We start from the raw sequence: 14,059 nt of genomic DNA on the forward strand, positions 1-14,059 counted from the left end.
ACAGTATATTTTTCAAGTTGAAGTTAGAACCCTCTTCTTTTTTATTCTTAGCTGGACCAGAAATTATAAGGACTTCACCCACACAATTACCATACTCCACAGATCACTGCATCCCCCCTCTTTCGTTGGTGCTGAAAGTCTTTCAAACCAAAATGTGGAAGTAGATTTGTAAATTATGCAGCAAAATAGGTACTACAAAAACTTTCAAATTTTCACTGTAAATGTAAATTCTTCAGTAATGAGTCTTTTTTATCACCTTAGTTTACAGGAAACAAAACAGAAAAAATTGTGCAAAATCATTTTGCTTTGTAACATGCCAGTATTTTACAACTGGCAACATACTTAACGTTTTTGTCATTGTCAAGATTGAAAGAATAGACAGCAGCTTTGGTTGCTGAGTTCTAATAAATGTTCAAATGTTTATAAGGGGCCAACATTGTAGCACATGTGGTAAAGCTGCCACTTTCAACTCCAGCATCCAATAGAAGTGCTGGTTCAAGTCCCAGCTCCTGCACTTCAAATCCAGCTCCCTGTTAACACATCTGGGAAAAGGAGGAGAAGGTGTCTCAAGTGCTTGAGCCCCTGCCATCTGTGGCAGAGACCTTGCAGAAGATTCTGGCTTCATCCTAGCCACTTCAACTATCTGTGAAATCGCCAGATTTGTGATGACCCCTCTCTCCTTTTTTCCCTCTCACTTCTTGACCCTCTCTATCCCTCTTCCTCCCTCTCATTCACTCTCTCCCCCTCCCTATAACTATAAATTTCAAATAAATAAATCTTTAAAATAAAAAATGAATATGAGAAGTGATATTTTTAATGCCATCCCCCCCCCAAAAAAAACTGCCAATAAGCATAGCAAAAACATCCAAACACTTTAACTATCAGGAAAATAAAAATTACTATCACTGTATGGAATATAATTAGTATCACTTTATACTCACTGAAATCAACAAAACATGTAAATAAAACCACTGTTGAAAAAAACGTAGACCACAAGAGGTTGTTATTGATTACCAATGGAAACATAAAATGAAAATCATTTTCTTCTGTGTATTATTGCCAAGAGAAATGAAAATTTGTCTATTCATAGATCTGCTTACAAACACTTGTGTTACAATATCATACCTAGGTGTAAAAACCCAGAAGCAACCTCTATATCAACAAGTACATGAATCCACAGTGCAGGAATATTCATAATTAAATGTTACTTAAGCAATCATATAAACTGATACATGCAACAAAAGACAGCCAAACCTTGACAACATGTTTTTAACAAGAGGAGATGAAACAAACAAAAATACTGAATGATTCTACTTATGTGAAAAACTAAGAGCCAAAACTGAACTGCAGGGATAAACAGCAGATAAATAATGACCAAGAATAAGAAGTGTGGTGATACAAACGAACAAACCCAAATGGCAAACAAACACATGAAAACATGCTCAAGTTCCCTGGCAATAAGGAAAATCCAAATTAAGACATCAATGAGGTACCACCTAACGCCAGTAGGATTGGCCCACACACAAAAAAACACCAACAACACTTGCTGGAGAGGATGTGGGGAAAAGGGAACCCTACTCCACTGCTGGTGGGGCTGCAGGCTGCTACAGCCTCTATGGAAATCAGTATGGAGAACACTCAACTCAAAATCACCATACCATACGATGCCGCAATAGCACTCCTAGGAATATATCCAAAACACTTGCTACACGAGAAACCTACATGCGCCCCTATGTTCATAGCAGCACAATCAGTAATCGCAAAAAACATGGAAGCAACCGAAATGCCCATCAGCAGAACACCGAATAAGAAAGCTATGGTTTACTTATTCCATGGAATACTACTCAGCTATTAAGAAAAAAAAAAAAAAACCGAAATGCAGTTCTTTGTGGCCAAATGGGCCCAACTGGAAACCATAACGCTAAGGGAAATGAGCCAATCCCAAAAGGTTAGATACCACATGTTTCCTTAATTTAAGATGAAATGATGTCAATATGAAAAATAGCACCTGTAAAATGTAATATTATCTCAACCTCAAACAGCCTATCTCACATGCAGTAAGATATTGTGAAGTAACCAATGAATGAACCAACAATCAATGTGAGTCAGACTGCTTATGATCTACATCAAAGAACTGTAAAACCTAATATACTTTTAATATCCTATGTTATTCTGTAATGGAGCGGGAGAGCAGAGAAATCTTCCATCTCCCTAGAATGTGTGAGGAAGACGTGAAGTATGGCCTAGCAGGATCATAACTGGTAACTCATGAACAACAGACTCGAATCAGCATTACACAATAAACTACAAAGACATATAGAGGGAATCAAGAGCGATCCTGACAACCTCTTAACAGGAGGTCATATGCACAGAGCAGGCGGGGAACCCAGAGCTGAGCAGCAGGACAGGAGGCGGCTTGCATCCCAACCCTGAAGACTCCTAGATCCTCACTAAGGACCATCAGTGTATGGGCACCAAGGACTACATCCCAACTACCAAGGAGACCACGGGGAATTGGGAGTGCCTTTGGAGGCCGAGAACTCTGATGTCACCCTCCCCCATCTGGATCTACCACATGGGATGGAAGAAGTCCAAATCCTTCCTTGTAGGATCCAAGGGCATCAGAACAACAGCCAGGAGCCCTGAGCGGTCTGAAGAAACAGAAGAACAGTAAAGTTCCTTCGGGAAAAGGAAGGGAGCTTTCTCTGGTCCTTGCTTGGTTCCAACTTTGGGTTCCCACCCTCTCTCGCAATGACCATCAGGATCACTCCAGAATCCCCTCAAAACAAACAATCTAGAATAGATAGAGAACAACAAGGAAAGCTTAGAATCAGACAGGAAATGGTCAGTGTGGATTCACTTGTATCTTACTAGGTGGGACACAAAGATTAGTTACTCGTCACTAGGGTACTGAAGATTTCTCTGCACACCCCTCCTAAAACTGTTCTGCACCTAAACTGTTGACATATGTCTTGTTAGAGTTAGAGTTAGGCTACCCGAAAAACAGCCAGGTTCAGCAAAATCATGCTCCAACACTATAAACTGCTAAATACTATAATGAAAATAGACACGAAACAGCTGAATAGTAATTTATAGCCATTTTAAGGTGTATAGAACCCAGTTGTATATAAACTAAAATGAAATGTCAATGAAGAAGTCACAGGATGTAGTTAAGAACTTGCATTTTTTTTAACATACTGGTTACTCAATACCATGTCAATTAATTCCATAACGTTATAAACTGTGGCTGATGTTATGTCAGGGCTTTTAATTGATCAGGATGATACTCTGCCGGCTCTACCTTCAGAACAGAGATGATCTCCCCAAGAAGCCGCTGAACTTATCTGGACAATAAGGTACTGGACTCTATGCTTGGTATGTGCTTGCAATGAAAGAATCTCAACTGAACTTGAACTGTGGTAATGCAACAAGGTGGAGGAATCCACCATAGGGGGAGGGTTTGGGGAGGGGTGGGGGGAATCCCAGTGCCTATAAAATGTGTCACATAATGCAATGTAATTAATAAGAAAAAAAAGAAGTGTGGTGATAACAATGAGAAGGATAAGGGTGACACAAGAATGTTCTTTAGCACTGAAAATATTCTATATTTCCCATTTAATTATAGACTTCAAATAGGTGCTTTCATCTCATTCTTACATGTTAGATCAGAGTAACACCAATTTGAAAAACAGTTAAGAGAGCAGCTGTGGGCTTGTGAGAGAAAGACAATTTGGCGAAGACATAAAGCAAATTTCTAGAAAATACTCAACTTCACATCCAAAGTGGTACAAAGAAAAGTAATTCTAATATATTTCTTCAACTATATATGAGTTTTCATATGCCATATTAGACCAAAAATTCTTTATAAATTGTGTGTGCACAAACCTGAGATTACAAAAAAAAAAAAAAAAAAAAAAAGGAAAATCACTACTTTAACATAATCCACTTCCCAACTGCTTGATTCACAGATTCAACACATGAAGACCAACTGCTCCACTGCAATGAGAGGAACAAGAATCCCATCTGTGTGCACTCGAGGCTCTGGGTTCCCCTACAAAGGTTGGCTAGAACAAAGCCTGAGAGAAGACTCAGCTCCTCCACAGTGGAAAGCAAAGCGCACAGGTGAAATACTTCATATGAGAATATGCAAACATGTTTCAGATTCTGCTCCCATATTTAAACTGGATGCTTTGCAATAATCCAATCCCCAACGAACACTACAGTTCTTCAAATAAGTGATAAGGGCATTCCCAGCTTTGAGAATACTAACTTCTTTGGGCCCAGCGGCTAAAAGTCCTCGCCTTGAACTCACCGGGATCCCATATGGGCGCCGGTTCTAATCCCAGCAGCTCCAGTTCCCATGGACCTCCCTGCTTGTGACCTGGGAAAGCAGTCAAGGATGGCCCAAAGCTTTGGGACCCTGCACCCACGTGGGAGACCCGGAAGAGGTTCCTGGTTCCCGGCATTGGACCGGCTCAGCACTGGCCGTTGCGCTCACTTGGTGAGTGAATCATCGGAAGGAAGATCTTCCTCTCTCTCTTTCTCCTCTCTGTATATCTGACTTTGTAATAACAAGTGAATAAATCTTTTTTAAAAAAAGAGAATACTAACTTCAACCAGTGGTTCTCAAACTCAAAGTGCAAAAGATTCATCTGAGATTCTTATTGAGAATGTTATAACACAAACAGTTCATGGCCTGAAGCAGAGCAATCCACACTTCAGAGCAAGTATTAAATGTTCATGACACAACTGATATATTACTCCTCTGTACTTAACAACGAAGCAAAAATACATTTTAAACATAAATTTATAAAACCAGTATTACAAAATAATCTGAAGCGGGCAATTAGCCTAGCAATTAAGAGACTTATGTCTACATTTCAAAATGCTGGGTTCCTGTGACTAATGGAAGCCCTTATGTGAGTTCTAGGATCTCACCTTTAGCTGATTCAGGCACTCAGGGTCTGAACCAGCAGATGGAAGTTAGCTCTCACTTGCTTGATCCTCCCTCACCTCTCTGCTTCCTTCTTCCTTCTTCTCTCCATCTCCCTCCCTCCTTCCCTCTCTCTGCCTCTCTCCTTCCTTCTTCTCCCTTCTTCTCTCTCCCTCTCCCTCCCTCCCTCCCTAACACCCAAATATGTTTTAAAAAGAAATCAGTCAACATTTTTACAGATACTAATATTGATGTGATTACTATTCTCAAACTAGAGAAAAGTTTAAAGTTTACACAAAGTTTAAAAAGTATCTACAAAACAAATAGTAGACTGACAGCAAAGCATCAAACAATATTACACAATGTCAAAGTTAAAATCAAGTTAATTTTTAAATGAGTCAGATATTAATGTATTTGTAGCACAATTAAGAGAATTCATTATCTAGAACTACAATTACATGCTCTCTCCACAACACTTGTATAGATATGCTAACACATCCTACCTGATTAGGGGCAAGGGAAAGGAGTTAAAAATCAATTTTCTAATTATCAGAAAACTTTATGTAAGTAATATATTTAGTTAAAAATAAAATAGAATAGCAGAAATTTAAAAAAAATGTTAAAGTCAAGAGTGCAGGTGATGACATAAGGAAAACATCATCATTTCACAAAGCTGAAGAAGATAAACACAAAGCCAAAAGTTAAAAAGATTAAATATAGATTACCACCTGTGAATCATGAACTTCTGAGACAAAAAGGTAAAGCTGGATATCTATTAGAAATACAAGATGAATTAGTACAAATCAAATTTCATTAAAAGCAGAGGTACATCTCATAAATTAACAAAAAAACTATTCACAATTCAAACACTGAGTGTTCATTTCATTTATATAAATACATAGCTCCCAGTGAGTACACACCCCTTTCACATCTTCATCAATACCTCATGTACTTGATCATGTGTGTTAACAAATTTACAAAACTATTACAAACTATATCTTCTAATCACAATGTAGTGAAACAGAATCAATAATTAAAATAAATCTTCAGAAATATCACTTTGGAAAGTAAACCCCCCCCAAAAAAAGTTAATAAAAAAGGTCAAAAGCCAAACAAAAATTAAGATGAACATTCACTACCCAAAACATTTTCACTTAAGTACAATGGTCAGAGTCCTAACTTTCAAGTTATAGTAATTCAACAACCACCAGACAAGAAAACTGAAATTAATAACGACACAAGTATAATGAATTAGAAAAACAGCACTGACAAATCAAGCAAAGTGCTGAGTTCTGGGAAGACCCTGCTGAACATCGATAAAAACAAGAGGAGCAAAAACAGGGATATTCACACATAAAGAGAAAACTGTGGAAATCTAAATGAAATGAGAAAAAATAGCTATATTTTCTAAAACTATCAATTTTAAATTGGACTCAGAGAGTTTAGAGCATAAAAACAAAGTACAATTCACAAAGTTTACTGAAATTCGCTCTAATAAGCAACAGACCTGCTATGTCATATTCACCTAATCTTCAAAGCAACAAATAATTTTTGTACCGAGCATGAGCAAACAGGGCAGAAGTCTGTCTACTGGTTAAGATGCTAGGTAAGATGCCCATGTCCTGGGTCAGTGCCTGAGTTCACCCCCCACCTCCACCCTGGCTCCTGACTCCACAGGAGGCCACAGCGGAGAACAGCTCAAGCCTTGGGGCCTGCAGGGAGAACAAGGTGGAGAGTCTGGCTCCACTTAAGGCATTTGAGCGGAACCAATGCATGGCACAGTGCATGGGAGTTCCACAATCACCCTCACATCAAAAAAATATAAATGTTAAAAAAAAGGTGATGGAAGACGATTATTTTTGAATAGGTCAATTTAATCCTAAACAATGTGAGAAGCATAGGAAAAAACAGCTTTCTAATCATTTATGACATAACCCTATCTTAAAAGCTCGAATACAGAGAAACAGTATCTTAAATTAATCTCATTAAACACACATGCACAAACATGCTAAATAATACATTAAAATGTATGTAGGAAGGTTGGAAATACACCGAAACAATGCATCCCTATCAGAACTTTACCAAAGAGACGAGATCAAACAAACACTGCACTGTGGTTAGGTGCAGTCTAAGGAGTCACTGAGGTCAACTCCCACCCTCCGCAGCAACTGGAGATGAGATGTTGCCTCATTCAGTCACACAACGGCGCTTTACGATAGAATTAAGATGTACTTTGGTACAAAAGAAATTTTGAAATCCATGCATAGTTTTCACACAGCATATGTTTCACGAACTTAAGACCCTTCATGTGTAAGACAGGAAAAAGAACAGCGCTCATTTCATAAGGTGCTCAGGAAGAGAATATCCAAAAAACAATGTATATGACTCACAGCACAGCGCCTAACACTACACAGTAAATGTTTGTGTCATCCACTGCAATTACTGTTAACATACTATTCACACATAAAATACATCATCATTCACCACAAAATAAAAAAAAATTTTGAGAAGCATCAATACCTAAATTTATTTTGGAAACCTGTAGAAAACAAAGTAAGTTTTCAAATAGTGATAACGTGCAACAGAAACTAACACTAACGCTATTAATTTCATATCTTCAGTGAAAGCAAATGAAACAAGAAAACTGACATAACTTGTCATTAAAAGGTCAGATTTATCTGTATGGACTATACATAGAATATTGATGAAAAATGTAAGTATTAGCACTGATTAGAATTCATTAAAACTGGTGACAATCTTCCTACACAAACCACAACTAGGAGACCAGGCAAAAAAATAAGAAACCATGTAGCTTGAGTCACCTGTGGGAATCAAGTCTGACAGGAGGCACAGAACAACTTTTTCTAGTAAAGAGTATTCCTTTATATAACATTTAAAGTGATTTAAATATGGTTAACTGTCAAGTGCTATACTGTATAGTCTTCTAACTTCAGGTTATTTTAATTAAGAAACTATAATGAGGCCACTTTATAAATATCCAGGGCCTTTTTGTACTCTCAATTTGGCTAATTTGTGACACCTCTCCTAACTCTTGTTAGTGTAACAATGTAATGAAGAGTGACTACAGGGCCCAGTGCCATAGCCTAGCAGCTAAAGTCCTTGCCTTGCATATGCCAGGATCCCATACGGGTGCAGGTTCGTGTCCTGGTGGCTCCACTTCCCATCCAGCTTCCTGCTTGTGGCCTAGGAAAGCAGTGAAGGATTGTGCAAAGCCTTGGGACCCTGCACCTGCATGGGGGACTCGGAGGAGGCTCCTGGCTCCTGGCTTTGGATCAGCTCAGCTCCAGCTGATTCAGTGAATGGAAATTCTCTCTCTTTCTCTCCGGATATCTGACTTTAAAAACTTTTTTAAGTGAGTAAGATCCCTAAGTTTCTTTGCATCTATATTCCACTATTTAAGAAAAAAAAAATCACCCTAGACAGAATACTTCTTAATGCCATTAATTATTCAGACCTAAATTTGGTTATGTCTCATCATACCAGCTTTAGGTTGAAAGGAAGACACAGAAGGATTTAATAACTCACATAAAGTCACAGAAGAGTGACCCAATCTAACCCACGCCCCTTTTCATTCCCACTACTATTTTCCTTGCATGAACATTTTTTTTTAATCTCAGAAACTGAGGCAAGAACTATTGTTGCATTTCTTTTAGAAATCATCCACGCAGCATTTCATTCATCAAATATTGGCCAAATTCTACTGAGCACAAGGAACTGCTCTAAGCTCTCCAGTGAAACACAGGAAAAGTAACTACTCTCAGGCACCTTTCACTTCAATCAACTCACAGAGATACATTGTATGTAAACATTATCCTGCTCACTTTCCCTTCTAAACCAACTTGTTGCCTGGGAGGAAACCTCCTACAGCAAGCCCTAAAGCATAATGGAATTCAAGTAAGTCTCAAATTTCTGAGATCTAAGGATACTACTAACTAAACAGGTTACTTACTAGCTAACTCTACTAAATAGGGATGCCAGCACAGAGGCTGAATACACAAGTTCAAAACCAAAATTAGCACAGGATTTAACATTGTTAATCTACTGCCAACTATTTCACTGAAAAAAAAAAGCAGTTTTCTAAAAATTTTTACTACCTCTCTTAACTGTCCAGCTTGAACAAATTTAAACGAAGAACACAGGAGGAAAAATAACCCCCTCTCTCATCAAACTACACTGTGACGAGCTATTCGAAGCACTTTGAAGTCTCTTGTAGTGCGGCTTTCTCAAAAGCATACTATGAATCTCCCATCCCTCTGCAAAACAGACAAAAAAGAATCCTGAATCCATAGAAAATCATTCTGATAACTATAAAATAGCTGTTCTCTTTAAAAATGCCAATTACCTGTACACACATTTTCTTTTAAAATCAGCAGAAAACTGGCTGAAATTTTGGCCAACCAATATACACCAGAGTTTCACTTTTGTTTCTGCTGAAGAATGAAGCTCACTTCCTAGTTACCAGCTTACCAGATTCACAATTGTTAATTTGTGTGAGGTAAACAGTTTAAAACAATGTATTCTTATATAGTTTAAGTGCTATAATATGAATGTCAACGCAATTATATATTAATATGGAAAGCAAATTAAAAGCTTTTTAAAAAATTAAATATAATGGGAGTATAATAAGGATTATGTTGCTCTAGAAAACGTCCCCAGTATCAATGAAATAATATTAAACACATTAAAATTAACATCATAATGGTAATATTTTGGATCAACTACCCTTTTCACTGGCAATGAAACTGGGAAATTAGACTTGACAAGCCAATATCATTTTCAGTAACTTGATTCTTTATTCTACAGTTGTACGTGTAAACCTCTCTGAGCCACACAACGGCATCTGCAGTATCCGACTCTAGGCTAAAGGTGCAGTTTAGTCAAAGTCAACCAGCAAAAAGTTAACAGTAAGACGTGCTTAAGCCTGAGCTACAATGAAACAACCAAGTTTCAATGATCAATACCAAACACAAGGATCAGCAAAACGACATCAAACTGTTAATTACTGCTTAGCAGCTACATATGTGATGCTTCGTCAGTCTTAATTCCTGACTCAACACCAAAAACTGAAGTTTAAGGTCCTAAAAACAGAATAAAGAGGACGAGGAAGTAAACTCTTTCAAACTCCCAGTATAAAACCCAGAACCATTTCTCCACAGGTAAATTACGGTCCACAATAATCTCCTAAATTTACAGGCGCATCAGAGTTTCAAAGTCCACTTTCAACCTCCCGGAAGTAACAAGGCACTATCTTTGCTTTCAAAATCCTTGCGCATCTTCAGTTACCTCAAACAGTACCAAGAAATTCTAAAAATAATCCTAAAGCAGAAACGGAGCGGGCTGAGAGCAGAGATCGTCCATTTTAGGACGGAAGGCCTCACCCTCCAGTCAAGCACAGGTTAGGAGCCATCTGTGCCAATACTACAAACAGGGTGGAGCAGTCATTACTCACCCAGATCAACTAAACACAGCTTTGGTGGCTGCTCGGAGTAAACTCTAATTATCTTATCCCCAGAATTCCAACACAGCTAGGCCAACTGTCTCCCTTCTGCTCAAAGGACTTTTCTCACACCGGGGGGGGGGGGGGTGGAGGAGTGTGGGGGGGGCGGGGAGAAGTCCCCACCAACTACCGCTCAGGATGTGGCAAAAGCCATGATAGTGCACCAAAAAATCTGAAAGCAGATTTTAGTAGGAAGCGATGGTGTCCCAGTGCTCAACCCTAAAGATCTGAAGCTTCAACATTCATTTTGCCCTTTGGTGAGTGACCATGTCAATGTTATGAGCACTGCAAAAGGTGACAGAGTGAACAAGGTCAAACTTAGGGGACAACAGATTCCTGGAAAAACAGAGCCAGAAGGTTGCCTTGAAGCGAAGGCTTCTCCGGTGAGAAAAGGAAGAAGAAAAAATAAAATGAAATAAAGCTAAATGGGAGACAGCCCAACCCAGCCCCGCACAGGTTCCACCTGCGATGCCTCCGGGCAACCCATACTGTGCTCACCTGGAGGGCACTTAGCTCTCCTATTTTCTTGTAAATACAGGCAACAGAGGAGGGAGCCTAAGTTTAAAGCAGCAGCCACACAGAAGACTTGCAGGAATGCGAGGGTCTCTATCAGTACCCGGCACCTTCTGTTACAAGACAAACAGTAGAAAAGAACCCGACTGAAACCCGCAAACCGCCCCGCGCTTCCCACACGCAGCCTGGCCTGGGGCACAACGCCCCCCCGGGCGAGGGGCTGGGGCGGCGGCGAGGCCGGGGCGGCCGAGGCCCGGGCGCGGCGAGGCGGCGAGGCCCGGCAGCATCCGGCAGCCTGCGGCCGCCCCGGCCGGCACCGCGCGTCGGCAGCCGGAGCCGCCGTCGGGGGGCTCGCCTCACCTTCTGCGCCGCGCTCTGCTGCAGCACGTTCTGCTCCACGGTCATGGCCCCCACGGCGACGGCGTCCGGCTGCTCGTGCCCCCGCCAGCCCAGCCTGCCACGCTCCGCCGAGCTCCGCAGAGCCACGCCGACCGCCAGCCGGGCGCGAAGACGGCGGCGTTCGCCGGGCGCCGGCCCCGCGGCCAGGCGGCCACGCGCCCACGGCCAGGGCCACGGCGGCGGCCCGCCTCAGCGCGCCTGGCCCGCGGCGGCCCGGCCCCTGGGCGGCAGGGCGGCAGGACGAACGCCGCGCGGGCGCGGGAGGGAGCGCGGGCGCGGGCCGGCAGGCAGGGCCGCGTCACGGGGTCGCGCGCTCCGGGGTCGACAGCCGGCGGGCCACTGCGGGGACGGGGAGAGAGGGGCAGCAGGGAGCGGGCGGCCGAATGGCGCTGTCCTCCTCCTCCTCCTTCTTCTCCTCCTCCTCCCCGGACTACTGCTCCTCCCCTCCGGCCCCGCCCCCAGCCGCCTGCCCCGCCCCCAGACACCGCCCCCGCCCCGCCTCAGGCCCCTCCTCCAAGCCGCCCTAACCCTACATTGTGACCCGCGGGGCGGGGCGGGGGCGAGGGGGCGTGGTCTCTGCGGAGCCCCGCCCCTCCCCAGGCCTGGGTTCCGCCCCTGCCGCGGGCCCGGCTCTCCAGCCTGGGACCGAGGCGCGCGCGGCGAGCGGGCACGCGGAGCGGACGTTGCGGCAGGTTGCACAGAGCCCGCGCTCGGGGCCCGAGAAAGCCGCGTCCTCCCGGCGCGCTGGGCTGACCCGAGAGCCCCGTCCTCCCCGCGCGCAGGGCTGCTCTGGTGGCCGCTTCCTCCTGGCGCGCCGGGCTGACCCGAGAGCTCCGTCCTCCCCGCGCGCTTGGCTGACCCGAGAGCCCCGTCCCCGCGCGCTGGGCTGACCCTATGGCCGCGTCCTCCCCGCGCTGGGCTGACTGGGTGGCCGTTTGCTCAAAGCTCGCGAGTCCCTGCCGGCCGCACTCACGGTCCCCAGGTCCGGCTCCCTCCCTTGTCACCGCGCCTTCCCCTTCCCTTTCTAGCAATTTCAGGAGCACTCAATTTTCCCGAGAGGAGGAGTCAAATAAGCGAAGGACTTTGGCAGAAGTCCTCCAGCTGAAATGTACTTTTTTCCTGCTCTAGTGATTGCGTAAATGAATGCTGACATCTGGCATCTACTTCGTTCATTCCAATGTGTGCCAGTTACTGCCAGGCTATAGGGAGAAATAAGGTTTACTTATTGAATGCTAAGTGAAATAGGCTGGACACATCTACTAACTTGACCACTGTCTGGATGATGTTCTGATAGCCCACGTATCAAATTAAGCGAATAATTACCCTGTGGGAATTGGGAGGAAAACCAAGCTATGAGGAAGCAATCTGTAGCCGTAAAAAATATCCTGAGTTCCACGAGCTAAATCTGGGAACAGAAGTCAGAATACTGTGCTGAGAAAAGAAGGGAGAAACAGTGGACAGGGTCACAAATTAACACACACAGGCACGTGGAGGTGTAATTGTTTAAATGCCATCACTAACAAAGCTTGTTAAGTGATCATTGAAATGTTATCTGATTTTTTTTGAAGCCTAGCTCTTCAGGAGTTCTAATCACACTATTCACCTGACACCGTTCTTGAGGCCTTAACCAACCATCTCTGTGGACTTTCCTGTGAATCGCATTGGTTTGTTACTTTGTAACTGATGTCCCACATGTTGGACAGAAAAATGTGAAAAGTTACAATGGGAAACGAGAATGTTGGGGGGTTATGCAGACATTCTGAGGCAGTGCGTTTGATTTTCTTATGAAAACGCGGAGACAGAAAAGAGGACCACCTGTCAGATGCCCAAGGGCCTCACGGATACAAGATAATTTTCGCTATTACATACTCATGTTGCTCCAAAAAGAAAGTCAAATTTGTGTTTTAGTTTAAGAAAGTTAAATTTAGCATGAAAATGTAGCACTAAGAATAGTACTGCCAGATACCAAGGAAAATTTTCAAGAATTTGACAATTCAGTGTTCTAAGTTAAAATTGTTGATCTCAATGAAAAAGACTCACCAGTTCTTCTTTATAGGGAAGGCAAAATTGCCTACTTGGGTTACCTGTTTCCGGCTTACTTCCGACTGCTTCCTACTTGTTCTTAACAATTTTTAACATGTTTACTATTTTAATTTATATTATTAGAGAACGTTGAAAAGTTCAAGTTTTTTCAGAGACATTCCTTTCTAAGAATACTCAGAATGAATAGAGGATGGAGGAATAAAGGAGATAAAGAATAAATAAAATCCATTTCCAGAACTTCCTAAGTTACTTCCAAAATGTATGCCTATGTCAATGCTGTGCTTGGGTCAGTTTTCATATGCCTGGTACTGGACTTAGACATGACCATGATATTGATTTATAACTCCTAAACGGCGGCATCCTAATAAAATGAAAACCTCAGCTGTTAACCCTGCTGTGGCTTAAAGGTGTCTCGGGTTGGGGGGGTGATGAAATTAGTTCCACAAGCATAGTATCCACAGGTGAAGCCTAATGACAGATCCTTAGGCCTTCATGGATGACGGCTGCTAATACAGTGCATTGGAAATGGCCTTCCCGTCTGCCCTCTTACCGTAGGATGAAAGAGGAAGAAGGCTAATGTCAAATGTTATTCCCCCTCCCCCGCCGTCTTGGACACCCCAGTCAATTCATGATGTCAGAAGTGGTCTGCTTAG

At 42.6% G+C, this 14,059-nt stretch overlaps 1 protein-coding gene across 5 annotated transcripts in view; it reads right to left on the minus strand.

Annotated features, from left to right (window-relative positions):
* The window catches only part of USP25 (ubiquitin specific peptidase 25), a 145,823-nt gene extending 134,165 nt beyond the window's left edge, over positions 1 to 11,658 (minus strand). For 2 of the 5 annotated variants that reach the window (XM_058661748.1, XM_058661747.1), the window contains exon 1: positions 11,325 to 11,654. In XM_058661748.1, coding sequence (XP_058517731.1) covers positions 11,325 to 11,369 — 45 coding nt within the window. In that variant the 5' untranslated portion in view covers positions 11,370 to 11,654. Of the gene's footprint in view, positions 1 to 11,324 lie in introns of all 5 variants that reach the window. The other 3 variants (XM_058661749.1, XM_058661750.1, XM_058661751.1) reach the window with 3 other exon arrangements.
* Positions 11,659 to 14,059: the final 2,401 nt, after the last annotated feature.

This window comes from Ochotona princeps, chromosome 3, assembly GCF_030435755.1.
Source record: "Ochotona princeps isolate mOchPri1 chromosome 3, mOchPri1.hap1, whole genome shotgun sequence".
Classification (NCBI taxonomy): Eukaryota; Metazoa; Chordata; class Mammalia; order Lagomorpha; family Ochotonidae; genus Ochotona; species Ochotona princeps.